Below are 16,821 nucleotides of genomic sequence, written 5' to 3' on the forward strand. Positions count from 1 at the left end.
ATAGGGACTGCTGCTCAATTATAGTGAAGAATCTCTCATAGGCTTGCTGTGACTTAAATGCTATTTGGTGCTGTGGCTACTGTTTCACTGAAGATTACAGGGCTCTCAGAGTTAACCACATAAAACTTGCTGCTATATATTTGGTAACCTCCTTTTTCCATAACACATAGGGAAACCATCTTGGGTTTCAGGACCAAGAAAGTGTGAGTACCTGGCCACCAGGAATGCTATAACTGACCCTGCTTCCCTCTTTGATACAGTCAACAGGAAGCTCAGAAAAAAATCTGTGGCCCATCTTCAGCAGCCTTATAATATCACATAGTGTACATGTTTGGGTGTTAATATTAACCTTTCTATCTTTATTGTGTTACTGCCCTTACTTTCTCTTTGTCCTAAGTTCTCCAACTATGAATTTTTGCCGACTACTTCAAGTTAAAAATGTTCTTCCATGTCATGCCCACCCATTGATTTTGTTTGTTTCTAACTCTTGAAGTTGCACAAAATAATTCTAGTCTACCTTCTCCACAACAGCCCTTCAACTCTCATGTCGTCCACCCAATCTTATTTGTATAGGAACCAGAGCCCCACTTTATTTAACAATTGCTCGTGGATATGAGCTCTTAAAGAATCTTTCATCCGTCTAGACCTGACTGATGCTTTATCTTCTCTTGACCTCTTCCCTAAAGCCCCTACTCAGGGCATTCCTCCGCTGCAACACAGCAACCACTTTTAATAGTTGGTTTTCATGCTTGCACCCCCTTCCCCCATGGGGCCGGGGACTCCTGAAAGACAGGAGCCACATGCTCTCTTTGCCTCCAACCAATACCTAGCCAGGGCCTGGGGCATAATACATGCTTAATAAGTGTCTGTTGAGGAAGTGAATAAATGAATGAGCACACACCTCTATACAGTCTGCACAACTTCCTCGCTCATACACACATTAAAGAGAGCTAAAGCCCCCAGGAAGGGAGAAAAGAGAGGGCCCTGTTCAGTCCAGTTATTTGCAGGGCTTTCCATGGGACAGCTCTTTTCCATCGTGTCTCCTCAACAGCCTCGAAGCCTCAGCCACCTGGGCTGGAGCTTATCTCACAGCTAAATCCAGAGTAAATACACACAAGACAGAATTGGTCCTACGAGGACAACTGGGGTGAATTTCACTGATCAGAAATGCAAGATGCTAGATGCTCCAATTGGTACTTATTCTAACAACACTCTCTTCTCTAGGTGTCAGGCATTGTTCTGAGCTCTTTACAAATATCTTATTTAATCCTCATAACAACCTCATAAGATAGGCACTACTTTTATCCCCATTTTATTTTCATATGATCCTCTTAACATTTGAGGCAGCTAAATCGAAGAAAAGTGTAGAGTATCCTAAAACGAAGAAAGGTGTAGTGTTTCAGTCTCTTAATAAAAGAAAATGAGCTACGTTAGGTCCAATGTATAAATGGCTGAAGATTGGGTGCCAGCCTTTGATCTGAGATCTGGATCTGGCAGGACACCTCACCGCTCACTAACATTTACTGAGTACCCACCATTGTGCCCAGTGATACTGTCCATGAGTTCACTGACAGGCGAAGGAAGAACACACCTGGATAAATAAATCACCCAGCGGCAGGGCAAGTGCATTAGGATCAGGGAGGCAGTACGGTGCTGAGAGCAAGAAGGAGTAATCATCTCTGACTAGATGAGAAGGCTTCCTGGAGGCTGTGACGTCTCAGTTCCATTTTAATGAATGGAGCAGCAGAGAAGAGCAGGAGGTGAAGTGCAAAGGTACTGGCATCCAAAAGGGCATTTGAGAACTGCTGGTAGCAGGAGAACGAAAAGAGAGGAGGAGGTGGGGGATGAGGGATCATCATTCAGGTGGTGGCCTTGGCTGCAATACCATGAAGCTGAAAGTCACTAACAGGTATAGTCATTTCTGTTCTAGACTATTTGAGCCGCTGTGTACAGGAGGACGGAGAGACCAAACAGAGAGAGACCAGTTAGGAGGCTGCCGCAATAAACCAAGCAAGATACAGTGTGCACGGGAACTAAGGCACAGGATTCTAGGGATATTTAGGAAGCCTGAAGCTTTGGACTGATGGAGAGGCTGGCATAGCAGTGCAAGGTGACACCCCGGCTTCTGACTTAGACAATCAGGAGGGCACCCAGTGAAACCAGGAGGCTAGGTTGGAAGCAGGCTTCCAGGAGTGAGAACAAGCTGAGACCCTCTATAAGCTCAGAAAAGCCAAACAGGGAGGCAGAAATTTTCTTCATTATCTCAGAAAACTTATTCAAATTCCTGTTCACATCTCCTTTTAATAAAATATGATGCATTTCATTCTGTCATCATAGTGAAAAATCATTGCCCTTTGCTGAGAATTAATAACCTTTTGAGTTAATACCCTTCGGGTAGGAAAATTGGTTTCATTAACACCTCCCCTTGCACTTTGTAGGTTCATCATCTCTTGGTCCTGCTGTCCCCTGAAACCAAAAGCCCAAGACATATTATTCGAGAAGCCTGAATGATTTTATGCTCAGAAAGAATGATCAGGGTCCTTAGTAATTGGGCTGAATTGAGTTCACTGACCAAAAAGGTCAGAATGGCCTTCTGTCTGCTCCTCAGCCACAGAGGAGCCCACCTTCTACCAGAAGGAAGGGATGAGAGCTTCCTCTCCCAGCTCTTGGCCTGATTCCTAATCTTGGCAGAAAAGATGCGCTCATCTTGACATGCCACGCCATGGAAACGCGCCACCTCCTCAGGCTCTACCAGGCCTCTTCATAGAGGTGTCCTTCTCTGGTCCACCACAGAGACAGGACAGTTGTCAGGGTGCCTAGCAGAGTTGGATGGCCACCCACCCCCACTCCAAAGTGGCTCATGGTCATGGTGAGGATCCCCCAGAAGAGAGGCTGGAAGGCCCTTCAGTCAAACAACAGAAGGTGAGATCTTAAAAACAATCTTCCTCTCCTTTTCCACCTCCCACGGCCTTGGAAAGTCTCCGAATGGATATTCCTCTACTCTTTTCTGCTGCAAACTCTTTAGCAGCAGCCTGGCATCTGGAGCGTGAAGCCCCGACTCTTCAGCATCCCAGGACCCTCCTTGCTCTGGCCTGCCTGGCCTTGTCTCCTGCCTCTTTATGCATGCAAGATTGCGTGCCTCTGAGCCTTGATTCGTGTTGCTCCCTCAGCCACCCCCGACCCCTGCAACAAAACACACACATACACTCAATCATCCTTCAACATCACATTCCCTCAAAATTCCTCCCTGAATGCCACACCCTCCCTCAAGCGGCTTCCACTACTCCCTCTGCGATTCCCCCAACCCCACCCCACCCTCACCCCTGTACCTTGTCCCTGCAAGGCTTACCTGATATAATGTGTCTGCACGTGAGGATAAGTTGAGCCACAAGAGCTAATACATAGTGTCACCCAACTAAGATGCTCTATTCACTGTCTCCCTAGGTAGGGATGTAGGGATGAAATTGGAGACCGCAATACCTAGGTTCAAATCCCATCTCTATCAGTTTTTGGCAGTGTGATTTGGGGTGAGGTGCTTATCCACCGAGCCTCCAAAACTGCCTTGCCTATATTCCTCATGACCTAGAGGGTGACTCTAGTGCCTGATTGGCTGGTCACTGGGATGCAGGATAGAGGATCCGGTGATCTCAATCTCTGTGTTGGGTCCTCCTAGGCCACCCTCCATCACTTGGCCATTCCACTGGAAACAGCCTTTGGGGCTCCCCAAAGTTGTGGCTCATTCTGATCTCCAGCATCTCCCAGGAACCTCTTTGGCTTGTGCTTGTAGAAGCAGCCTTTGAGAAGACGGAGGGCTGCAGGTGGAGCAGATGCCAGGCTAAGCACCATCCCCAATCTTATATTCCAGAGCCATTTGGAAGAAGAGCTCAAGCGGTTGAAACAAACAAAACGCTGCATGAGACGAAGACCAGATTCCTGCTCTTTGGAGAAACCAATCAGGGCTGTCAGATTCGAATCAATCATCTGGACACGTTACAGGAGTGCGGCTTCAACTCCTCCCGGCCTCTGGTGATGATAATCCACGGGTGGTCGGTAGGAAATGCTGACATGCCTTTTTTCTCTCCGATTTCACATTTTCTTTTTTTCTTTCTAGTGCATTCAATGTTCATAAAAAGATAGGGAGCTGGTGATAACAACTCCATGCATAATGTTTATAAAGCATGTTCTAATTTTCCAGGTGCTTCCCCACGCATTAGCTCATTGATTATCTCAATTCCATGAGTAAGCAGGGTGAGAAAATATAATTATCTCCATGTTTCAGATAGAATGTGGCTCAAAGAGGTCACACAGCCCATTGGGGCCCACAAAGGATTGCAGCCCATGCAGGGGGAAGCCTTCTTCTTGAATCTGCATGTTACACGGGGGGACATAGGAAGCCAGAAGAATGGACTCCCAGTGAAATTTTGTATCAGCAAGGTTTAAGTTCAGCTGCAAATAACAGAGACTCAAATTAGCAGTGGTTCAAAGAAAACAGACATTTGTTTTCATTTCACAAAATATTCCAAAGATAAATGTAACCCAAAAACCAGCTAGATGGCTTTGGTCAATGAAGTCCTCCAGGCCCCAGCTCCTTCCAGCTCAGTGTTCTGCCATCTTGGGGTGTGACCCTCATCCTCATAGTCCAAGATGGCAGCTAGAGCACTAGCCATCACATCTTTATTCCAGGAAGCACAATGTAGTAAAAGATGTATGCCAAGGGGTCAAAAGCAAGGTTTTTACAAGAGCTTTAGTGAGATATAATTTACAAAGCATACCATTTATCCATTTAAAGTGTACACAATTCAATGGCTTTTGGTATAAAAGAGTGTTTTTTAGGTGTCCCAGAGCCTCTGTGAAATTCTCCCAGTTACATCCATTGACCATATCTAAGTGGAAAGGTGGCTGAAAAGTATAGGCTCTTAAAGAAAGTGTAGCCTTTTGGTGATGCTAAAAATTCTATTACTATGGAAGAAGGAGAGAAAGGATATTGTTGGCAATAGGTGAAGTCAAACCGTCTGAGGACTTGTTGCCAAGAGGAAATCCTGCTTCCCCAGTGTCTAGCCCACCCATGATTTCAAGCATAGTTCACAATTTGAACCCTCCAGAGATTTTGGTGTCTGTTTCATGACTTAGAAACCTTTCCCCGCCATCTAGTTGAAAAGTACTCGAAACCCCCATCTATCCTACCCTGGAAGGCAAAATGAACCCTTCCATCACCTGCCTCCCCTCACCTCTCCCTGCCTCCCACATGACGTTCCAGCAACTTCCAACTGCTTGTATTAATAGTTTCCTCCACACCCCATGCGCCTGCCTTCTCTCTTCTTGGTCTTGGCTCAGTCTGTGCCCTCTGCCTAGAGCATTCTTTCTCCTCCTCTTTTCCTGTAAGACACAGTCCCAAACAGGTCCTCCTGCAAGCCATTGCTGCTTTCATCCCAGCACTCCCGCAGGGGCATTCAGTGTCAGTGGGTCTTCCAGTGCAGCCCTGAGCACTCTCCAGCACTGCTCTGCAGCTCGGCTTTCTAATTGTCTGTGTTTCTCTGCTCTGCTAGCTGTAAGCTTCTTCCTGGGAAGGATTCTGTCCTAGTCTCATCGAATTGACTACTGTGGGTCAGTATCCATTATGTAATCAGTGCTCCAGAATGTTTGTTAACTGAATTAAAGATCAAATGAATGAGTCTTGTTTATAAAGGCAACATGAAGACCACAGGAGCCTCTTACCAGGATACTTTTACCAACATGCACTCTTCCTTATCAAAATTCTGTCCAACCTACTATATGTCTCCTCCTCCTATTACTACTGATATTAACAACAACAACAACTGCAGTAACGAACATTTGCTGAGTCCTTACTATGCTCCAGACACTGCTCTAAGTGCTTTAGATCTATTAACGCATTTCTCCTTCATAACAATCCTGGAAGGAGAGCATTATTAACTCCATTTTCCAGGTGAGGAAACTGAGTCACAGAGCAGTTAAATAACTTGCCCAAGGTTACTCAGCTAGTAACTGGGAGAGCCTAGATTTGAACCCAAGATGCTCCATGCACATAGAAGGCACTTGGTAAACATCTAGTAAAGGAATGTGTCTTACCCTGGAATGGCGTGACAGGCCCTCAGTGGAGCTCTCCAGCTTCACCCCCTATTGTCAAGCCTTCACCTCCTATTGTCTATCCTTCACCTCACCAACTTTTCTCCCCTCCCCTGACAAACCACACTGCCCTTTCACAATTCTGTGCCTCTGCACGCACTGTTCCTTCTACCCGGAATGCCCTAGACCTCACCACTACCACATTCACCTGCCCACCAGTATTCTTTTTGTTTCTTTGTTTTGTTTTGTTGAGATAGGGTCTCACTCTATCGCCCAGGCTGGAGGGCAGTGTGATCTCAGCTCACTGTAGACTCAACCTCCTAGGCTCAAGCCATCCTCCCACCTCAGACTCTGGAGTAGCTGGGACTAAAGTCATGCACCATCATGCCTGGCTAACTTTTGTATTTTTTGTAGAGATGGGTTTCACCATGTTCCCCAGGCTGGTCTCAAGCTCCTAGGCTCAAGCAATCTCCCTGCCTTGGCCTCCCAAAGTGCTAGGATTACAAGCATGAGGCACCTCGCCCAGCCCCCACCCATATTCTTCTTACTGGACTCCTATGGATCCTTTAAGACCCAGCACAAGCGTCTTTGCTCTGTGAAACCATTAGGAGTGCCCTGCAAATTGGTTCTCAAACAAGGCACACACACAGAACAATTATCTGTAAACATTTTTTAGTTCCTACTGTGTCAGACTTACAGTGCCTATCCCGCTAAGTCCAGCATCATGTAGTCTGCAGGGCAGAACCAGCACTGTGGGTTTAGGGGTGAGGTGGGGCAGCCTCACGCACGAGGAAGCGTACAAATGGCCCGAAGGGACAGGTCAGCTTCCAGGACCTGATTTACACATATTTCTCCACTGTTTCAAGGTTTAGAAAGTCCCAAAGTAGAAAAGCATTAAGATAATCATTTATGGAGGGGGGAATGTTGGGAAAAATCTGGAGACATTTTTGGTTTTCAAAACCTGGAACAGTGGGTGGGTGTTGCTGGCATCCAGTTAGTGAAGGCCAGGAATGATGCTAAACATCGTACAATGCACAGGACAGCCCCCACAACAAGGAATTCTCTGGCCCAAAATGTCAACTATGCATGGCTGAGAAACCTCGTAGCAAGCCCTTCCTCTTGTGGGGAAGGAGCCAGCATTATCCAAGAGCTGGAGAAGGAAGAAGGGTGAGCGGGGAGAAAGGAAACGAGTGTGACCCTCCCTCTGTGCCCTCCTCAGGTGGACGGCTTACTAGAAAACTGGATCTGGCAGATGGTGGCCGCGCTGAAGTCTCAGCCGGCCCAGCCAGTGAACGTGGGGCTAGTGGACTGGATCACCCTGGCCCACCACCACTACACCATCGCTGTCCGCAATACCCGCCTCGTGGGCAAGGAGGTCGCGGCTCTTCTCCGGTGGCTGGAGGTACCAACCTGCCCCATCCTTCCTTCACCTGCCTTCCCTCCTTTCCCTTCCTCTGTGAGTGAATGAATTAAGCTGGTCTCCAACAGCAGTCCAAGCAGGAGAAGCACTAATGCTCAGCTCACGGGAATGAGAAGGCACGGGACTGACGCCAGACCCCAGGTCTCTCTCAGATGCCTCCCTTGAACCCCTATTTCGCAGAACCATCTTCTCCCCTCTCCTCATCCACTATTCCTCTTATGCTCACCCCCTTGGATATGCTAAGGGATACAAACACACCCTGTAAGCTATCAGGCCCCCATACAAATGAGTGGGATCACTTCTGTAGGGCATTAGTGTCCAGTGGAAGACAGGCAGGCAGGAGGCCGCAGCTACCAGGCAAGGTTACAGGTACCTGAGTCCCTGGAGAGTCAGCCAGGTGACAGACTAGTTTCAGTTTGGAGTGTGAATAAGGCACCTCATTTCCGAGCAGCCACGAAGAACAGGGTGGGTGCCACAACACACTGGACCGCAAAAGGCTTTCATCCAGGCAGCTCTTCTCCTGCCCCCATCCCGCTGCTGTCTTCCAGGAATCTGTTCAATTCTCTCGAAGCCATGTTCACCTAATCGGGTACAGCCTGGGTGCACACGTGTCAGGATTTGCCGGCAGTTCCATCGGTGGAACGCGCAAGATTGGGAGAATCACAGGTAACCATGCCTAATAACTCACACACTGATTCCACTGCATGGGGGCGTCCAACAAGGACCTGCTTTTCCAACAGGCGCATCATTAAAACACCCCAACTCTTACTGCGAGGGATCAGAGCTCATGAGAGGACTTGTAACATTCTCTCAAACATGACCAATGTCATGGATTGCTGTGCCAGAGAATTCAGAGCAAATTACAGCCTCGATTCCTATTGCCTGTCCTCAAATGAATGCCTCATGTAGGTGTGCCAAATGGGACTAAAACATGGACTTTTCTAGCAATAAAGAGTCTTATTTTTTAATCTATAATTTACAAAGTCCAATTTGGGCGAGTTAAGGAGTGAAGAATCACAGCCTTAATTTGCTGTCATTCATCAGCCACTTTAGTGCCTCCGGTTCCACATTTGTGAAACGTGTGTGTTTTATTCTGGGACCCATTTGGGTTGAGGGAGGGAGCTCTGCATCAAAAACTTCACCCCAAACTTCATACCCACTCAGAAATGGCCCAAGATATCCAATAAGGTCTGCACATGTGCAAGGAAGGCCTTCCTCCCAGGCTTCCGTGACACCAGCCCCACTCTTCACACTGACAGGGATTAGGATCCAAAACCACACACCTGGTCAAACTGTTCCCCAGTCCAAGTCTGAGGCCCACTGTTACCACAGGTATAAAAACCCAGGAGGCACAGGCAAGGCCCTTCTCAGTGTGGAAGCCCCAGAGCGCCCCAGCCTCTCATCCTGCTGATCCCTTCCCGTAGCTCTAGGCTTCAGCGACACAAGTTTTTTCTCCACTTCACGAACACACCATGGCCTGTTGTGCCTCTGGGCCTTTGCATGCACTGTTTGCTTTGCCCACCACCCACCCACCCAAACTCATACTCATCCTTCAAGACCCAGCAGGCTCAAACAATATTTCACAGGCCAAAACAAAGAGCGTTTTAGATGAATAACAGAGTTGTTGCAATTTTATATTTTATCAAGTGAGGACTGTTTTTTTTGTTTTGTTTTGTTTTGTTTTTTTTGAGATAGAGTTTCGCTCTTGTTGACCAGGCTGGAATGCAGTGGCGCGATCTTAGCTCACTGCAACCTCTGTCTCCCGGGTTCAAGCGATTCTCCTGCCTTAATCTCCCAAGTAGCTAAGCCATACCTGGCTAAATTTTTTGTATTTTTAGTAGAGATGGGGTTTCACCATGTTGGTCAGGCTGGTCTCGAACTCCTGACCTCAGGTGATCCACCATCTCAGCCTCCCAAAGTGCTAGGATTTCAGGTGTGAGCCACCACAGCCGGCCATGAGGACGTGTTTACAAACAGCTACTATCTACTATCACCATTTCTTTATAAAAGAATTTCTTTTAACACGAGAAAGAATGGGGATAATGACAGACATTAAAACGGAATACTTTGTGATGATGAGAGCTCATTTCCTCATGCTTTTTTGTTCATCTTGCTGGTGACTGGGGAAGCCTGGTCACAGACGGGCGTGTGGCCCCTATGGATTTAACCCACAGTAGCCTGGGGAGAGCAGCCCTCCCACCGAAGAAGCAGGGCCAGAGGGCAGAGTCCACACCCAGCGAGGCAGCCTCAGGCCCAGAGGCCCAGAACCCTCTCCATCCAACTGGTGCTGTGGGTCACATTAGGCGTATCAGCAAGTCCCACCCACCTCAGAGACAGCAGGAAGGCTCAACACCCTCTTGCCATCTTGTCATCAGCCTGATGAAGAAAGGAATAGAAATCATATCAGGACATTTTTCTTTTTCTCTTTTTTTTTTTTTTTTTTTAAGACAGAGTCTGATTCTGTCTGATTCTGTTGCCCAGGCTACAGTGCAGTGGCATGATCTTGACTCACTGCAGCCTCCACCTCCCGGGTTCAAGCGATTCTCCTATCTCAGCTTCCCAAGTAGCTGGGACTACAGATGCCCACCACCACGCCCGGCTAATTTTTGTATTTTTAGTAGAAACGGGGTTTTGCTATGTTGGCCAGATTGGTCTCCAACTCCTGACCTCAGGTGATCTGCCAGACTCAGCCTTGTGCTGGGATTACCAGGCATGAGCCACCGCGCCCGGCCAAGGACATTTTTCATTTGTCACTGTGGGTAGAGCTGGAGAACAGGTGATCTCATAGCCTACTCTCAATTCCTTTGCCCCCGAGTAGGGAAGGAAGCCAAGGCTAGGGTGGGACACCAGAGGGTCCTCCAGAGAAGGCAGAGGAAGAAAGACAGGCAAAAACTTTGAGTGCATAAATACTCCCCAACCACAGTCAGCCAGGAGCTGCCACCTTACTTCATGCACAGACATCTGTCATTTGAGGCCCAGAGCTTTGAGCTACCCTACTTGCACACAACATTTTCACCCCATACAGTGGTGTCCCGTGGCTGTTCTGGACGTTCTAATGAAATGACACTATAGGAGAAAAATCAGCTTGTTTAGGGAAATTATTGATGACATACAGGCAAATAAATTTCATTCTTTGATAGGTAGATTGGAACTGCTTATAATGAGCATATTGGCTTTTTTTGTATGCAAACAGATGGTCTTGAAAGTAGCTTGAGAGGTACTCAAAATCGATTTGCTTAAGTAAATCAAGCATTCCCGGCCGGGCGCGGTGGCTCAAGCCTGTAATCCCAGCACTTTGGGAGGCCGAGACGGGTGGATCACAAGGTCAGGAGATCGAGACCAGCCTGGCTAATACGGTGAAACCCCGTCTCTACTAAAAAATACAAAAAACTAGCCGGGTGAGGTGGCGGGCGCCTGTAGTCCCAGCTACTCGGGAGGCTGAGGCAGGAGAATGGCATAGACCCGGGAGGCGGAGCTTGCAGTGAGCTGAGATGCGGCCACTGCACTCCAGCCTGGGCGACAGAGCGACACTCCGTCTCAAAAAAAAAAAACAAAAAACAACAACAACAAAAAAAAATCAAGCATTCCCTCATAACCTTATTCCTTTTTTTTCTTTTTGAGATAGGATCTCCCTCTGTTGCCGAGACTGGGTCACTGTGGTGTAATCACGGTTCACTGCAATCTCAAACTCCTGAGCTCAAGCAATCCTCCTGCCACAGCCTCCTGAGTAGCTGAAATGACAGGCACATGCCACCACACCCACCTAATTTTTGTATTCTTTTTTTTTAGAGATGAGGTTTCACGATGTTGTCCAGGCCTCCTGGCCTCAGGCATCATAACCTTGTGTCTACCACTGGATAGTTTCTGCAAACCTCTTTCCCCCACTAGCTAATGCCCAGCCTGTGTGTCATTGTTGGCACCATGAATTACTGTGGTTTTACTGAGAAAAGGTTATGGCAAGGTTGTCCAGAGAAGGATTATGCCCGAGGTGTTTCTTCTTCCTGCTAGTTCATTAATGTATAATAATATCCAAAAGCTAAAGAGCACATTTCTCTTCTCCTCTCCTTGCTCCCATCTAACCCTTACCCCTGCTTTCCAATTAGGGTTGGATGCCGCGGGCCCTTTGTTTGAGGGAAGCTCCCCCAGCAATCGTCTTTCTCCAGATGACGCCAATTTTGTGGATGCCATTCATACCTTTACCCGGGAGCACATGGGCCTGAGCGTGGGCATCAAACAGCCCATAGGGCACTATGACTTCTATCCCAACGGGGGCTCCTTCCAGCCTGGCTGCCACTTCCTAGAGCTCTACAGACATATTGCCAAGCACGGGCTCAATGGTGAGAACGAAGTCATGGGCCGGGAGCACCGGCCTACATTTCAATGGGGCCTCTGGAATTCAGCAGAATCTACCAACATGTGGGACTCAGGGAAGAATTCAGCAAGGATAGGGTCCAGGGTGTATGGCCACCAAGCCCACCTAGAGAGAAAGAATATGGGAGTTGGCAAGGGTGCCCATCCCCCAGCAGGCCACTCCTGGCAACAGGCCAAGGCCACGCCCTAAGGATGAGCAGAGGGCACCAACAAGAACCTCCACTTCTCATCCCGGCCCTATGTGCCCAGGCAAAGCCTCTCCCGGGGTACCAGCTCTTCCGAGAGTTGAGTCCAGACGCCTGTGGTTATTCTTCCTTCTCCGGACGTTTCCTCATTCCAGGGTCTGCCTCTATTCTGAACCACATGAGAATCCACTTAATAGGCTGTGGCTTCTTGATGAAGGTCTCACTCTTCATCCCACCCCATCAGTTTAATTGGGGAAATTACTCAGATTCTCCCGATGGGAAATTCAGCTTCAAATACGTCCTTGTTACGCCCTTTACCTCAGGGCAGACACAGAATGTGCTGTTATCTGGGTTGTGATCCCACTTCTCTCTCAAGTCCTAAAACCGAAATATTACCATGCACATTGACAATATGCACAGGATTAAAGAACAAAAATGTCAGCAGAAGCAGCACATTCCAGGGGCATTCGAAATTTCTTGCTATTATAAAATATCATCCTGATTAAGACATGCCAATCACTCCAAGCCAACTAGAGCCCTCCACCCCCACAAGCCACCTCACCCTGATCATGCAACACTCAGCTGAGAACACACTCTCTTGTGATGACACCACCCTCACCTCTCCAATATCAGAATGACCTTCACACTCCACATCATCTCATTTTGGCTGGACTCCCAGCCTTCCACCGCACAGGCCTGAGAGAGCCTTCCGGGAACTTGCCCTTATCATTGCTTACATCCCTCCCACCTCCCCCACCCCATCACCTCCCCTCCAGCCACCAGCAGTTCCCAGCTGACTATCCAGCCCTCATCCCAAACTTCATCCCCACAAAGCTCGGTGCAGACCACCAGAATGGTGTATGGGCTTTATTTGCCTGGTAAACACATTCCTGACCAATCATTACCATTGCTCTTTTGTGCTAAACTTCAAAGTGATGGAACCAAATGTAGGTATTCAGCTTGCCCAAGCTTGGGGTGGTTTTCCTCAGTTGTCTTCACCTCTGTGTTTGAAAGGGTTCCTGGGGTAGTTCTCCCAGCCACAGCTGCACAGGGACTCACTGGATAACTGCGGTTTCACCCTCACCATCTCCTGGGTGGATGAGCTTGAGTGAGTTAGTGGATGTCTTGGAAGCTGAGTTTTCTCCTTGATAACAGCTGCCTCGAGGAGCTGCGGTGAAGATGCAGGCAGTGGAGGAGCAGAGGGCACGCGGCATACACAGTCTCCTAGTAGGTGCCCCAGGAATGCAGCTGCTAGCGTCCACGGACTGCGATAACTAATCTTGGCATTTAACCTCCAGACACCTGGGGAAATAGCTTTTGGCAAAGTCACCTGTGCTGTCCCTTTACAGCAAATGTTTCATATATCTTGTGGTGGTTCCTCAACATCCCTTGAGAATTATTTACTACAGATTAGATTAAAGTTTGGAGAGTCAAAAAAAAAAAAAGGGTCAAATTCTTGGTAGATCAACCTCATAAGCTTGTTTTGGAGGTGAGGCCTGTCCAGACCTGGTTACTGGGCAGTGTCCTTCCAAATCCAGTTCTTGTGCTGGTTTCACAGGCCCGTTACCTACGGGATGCAATGGCTGCTTTGGGACACAAGGTAGACATTGTCGGGAGGCCTCAGCATTCTCCAGACCATCAGAGTGCCACGAGATTGTCTCATGTATCTGGTTATATTAAGAGAAAAGGTGTCCCACGCAAGCCTGTTCCAGAAAACCCACCCTCCAGGCATCAGCACCTGGGCATTTTAAATTATCTCATTTAAGATAGAAATATTTCTATAATAAATTACACTAACCTGCGCTCTTAATGAATTTGATCTTTCCTTAGTGACTTGGGTGCCTATTAAAACGCCCACTGTAACACGCTGTCATAGAGGAGTGCTCTCAGGATCCCGGCAGTGCCTGGGATTTTGCCTGACACTACATGACTCAGAGAGTCTGCTTTCCTTAGTTTCGGTCAGTTGCCACATCCCGCTGTTATTAGGGGGTCTGCCTTGACAAGCCCACCCCTGCCTGTTCTGAGTGCTCCTTCTAACCTCCTGTGGGCTGAGAACCAAGGTGAGCCTCTGAGTTGAGGCTGCTTTGGGTTAAGGTGATAACATCCTTCTTGCCCTGTGTTCCAGCCATCACCCAGACCATAAAATGCTCCCACGAGCGATCTGTGCACCTTTTCATCGACTCCTTGCTGCATGCCGGCACGCAGAGCGTGGCCTACCTGTGCAGCGACATGGACAGCTTCAGCCAGGGCCTGTGCCTGAGCTGCAAGAAGGGCCGCTGCAACACGCTGGGCTACCACGTCCGCCAGGAGCCCCGGAGCAAGAGCAAGAAGCTCTTCCTCGTGACGCGAGCCCAGTCCCCCTTCAAAGGTGAGTGTGGAGCCGGGGAGCCTTCAGAAGGGCAGGATGCAGTCCCCTGTCCACAGGGCTCAGAAGTTCCCTTGGTTCTTTTCCTGGAGGTGCTTCAGTGTTTCCGAAACCGTGCAGGCTCCAGACAGCGACGTTGACACAGCCTTTCTCCTGTCCCAAGAGTGTGGCCACCTTGCTGCCAAGGGCTAAGAGGAGAAACCTTGATAATTTCTGAAACGACCCTTGGGTTGGCCTCTCTATCCATTTTCATGCTCCCCTAGAATGTTAGATCTGCACGGCCACGCGCAGTTTACCTGGGCCACCCAGATCTCACTGTACAGGGACTTGAGGCGCCTCCAAACACAGCCTAGAACCCAGTTCTTTCATCTCTGTTCAGGGCCCCTGTGAAAAAAACTGGATTCTAGACTGCATTTCATTCCTTCTAAGATTTGAATCAGTTGATCTGATAGGATACGATATTCACCCTGAGGCACTCCCAAGACAAGATTCAGCTTCCCAGCCAGGTTTTTAACCTCAGGGCAGAAAGTGGGCCGGGCAGCTCTCTGGGTTGAATGGAAGATTGTAGAAAGCGTTGTGGCCACGTCTTAGGCTGAGGCCAGCAGAGAACTGCTCCATTGAAACCTAAATCCTCCTGGAGGGAACAAGCCGACATCTGTTGCCATTAACATTTCTGCCTAATCCTTCAAACAGCTCGGGAGTGATTTAGCATCTTACTGTTTCATCGCACAGCCTCTCCAGCGCTGGGAGAGGCAATCTGATGTGCTGTTTGACTATTACCATGCAGATATTTGTATCTGGAGAATGTGAACGGGCTGTCGCCACCGCTTTGCTTTCAGAGAGCATTTTACACAAAACATTTGATGCAGCCATCGACTCCTTGTGGTTCTCACAACAGCCAGGCGAGGATGGCAGAGCTGGTTATTATCCCATTCTAAAGAGGAGGAAAGCAAAAGTCGCGTGGGGCACCCACAGCTGTGTGGCTGTAAGGAGACCTGGAACAGGGCCGCCTGACTCTCAGGAGTGAGTTCAAACTCCCAGGCAGCTTAGTTTTGAGGCACAGGATTTCTCTGTGTATCTGAACTTTTGCTCCCCAGCCAGGTTTCCCTCCTGTGAGCCAAGCAGGTCTAGGAATGACAGAAATGTCTTGTGGGTGCTCATAGCATCTGAAGAGTAGTTGGTGTGAGGGCGGGATCTTTCAGGCCAAAGGGTCCCTCCGCTGGCTGTCCCTTAGGGCTGGAGGAGATGGCAGCACGCAGGTGAGGGAATTTGGAAGTCCTCCTGCTTCGGGGAGCTCCTCCGCTGCAGGCTGACAATTAGAGACTCATTTGGGTTAACCAGCTCCTCTTTTAAATGGCAATGCCTCCTGGAGTGATTAAGCCTCTTAGATAATCACATTTCATTGGATCTATTTTAATCATGGAATGTTTGCATCATGAGGAGCAGTTCAACCCTGCCGTTTTTCAGGTGGGGAAACCAAGGCCTAGACGGGGAAAATCACTGGTCCAGAGACAAAAAGCTCTTGGCAGACCTGGCATTTAGACCCAGGGCCTCCAAACAGTGAGCGGAGTGATTTTCACCTCCTCTGTAACCTGCCACTGGTCTGCGTGTGGGGGTGAGAGGGGGTATGGAAGAGAAGGGTGAGGAGATTGCATTCTCCTTGAAATCAGCTGGGAAGAAAAGAGGTCATTTTTCATCGTTCAGGGCCAAACTGGGCACTTCATTTGAAATGAGAGGCTTGGTCCAGTCCTAGGACATCTACTGGGGGCTTGGAGACGGGGAAGGGAAGCCTCAAAAGAAGGAAGAAGGGGAAACAAGAGCAGTAGGCATCAGCCAGGCCGAGCGTCTCCCATTTTCCAACAGCCCCAGTGCCCGACCACCATCCCCTGCTGGTGTGAACTCACAAGGATCCCTTTCCTATTAAGGAAGACCAAAGAATTGCATTAGGGCATGATTACCTCACCCACCAGCTACCAAAACCAATGTACTCATCCATCTGTGCATTCTTCAAACACAGTCCTACCTTCAGGGTGCTCGGTGGAGACCAACCCGAGATGAGCCCCTTGGAGACCACATTTGTGTCTCTTTATTACCGACTACTTATCTTGCTCCTGGGAACATCCAGTGAGGAGGAGGCTAAAGGCAGGACTGCCTGAAACTGGTCAGGAACCGAAAGCCCCAGCCGGGATGGAGGTTCCAGTGATGAACTGTGGCTTGCGCCACACCCTCTCCTTTTCTTTCTTACTTTTTTTTTTGAGACCGAGTCTCACTCTGTCGTCCAGGCTGGAGGGCAGTGGCGTGATTTTGGCTCACTGCAACCTCCACCTCCAGGGTTCAAGTGATTCTCCTGCCTCAGCCTCCTAAGTAGCTGGGATTACTGGCGTGCACCACCACGC

General features: G+C 48.7%; 1 protein-coding gene across 3 annotated transcripts in view; it reads left to right on the forward strand.

Moving 5' to 3' along the window:
* Positions 1-16,821, forward strand: part of LIPC (lipase C, hepatic type) — a 176,666-nt gene that overhangs the window by 141,348 nt on the left and 18,497 nt on the right. For all 3 annotated transcript variants that reach the window (XM_077939485.1, XM_001095252.4, XM_077939484.1), the window contains 5 exons: positions 3,866-4,050; positions 7,304-7,486; positions 8,053-8,170; positions 11,608-11,841; positions 14,186-14,428. In XM_077939485.1, the coding sequence (XP_077795611.1) occupies positions 3,866-4,050; positions 7,304-7,486; positions 8,053-8,170; positions 11,608-11,841; positions 14,186-14,428 (963 nt within the window). The remainder of the gene's footprint in view (positions 1-3,865; positions 4,051-7,303; positions 7,487-8,052; positions 8,171-11,607; positions 11,842-14,185; positions 14,429-16,821) is intronic.

The sequence above is a fragment of the Macaca mulatta genome, chromosome 7 (assembly GCF_049350105.2).
Source record: "Macaca mulatta isolate MMU2019108-1 chromosome 7, T2T-MMU8v2.0, whole genome shotgun sequence".
Classification (NCBI taxonomy): Eukaryota; Metazoa; Chordata; class Mammalia; order Primates; family Cercopithecidae; genus Macaca; species Macaca mulatta.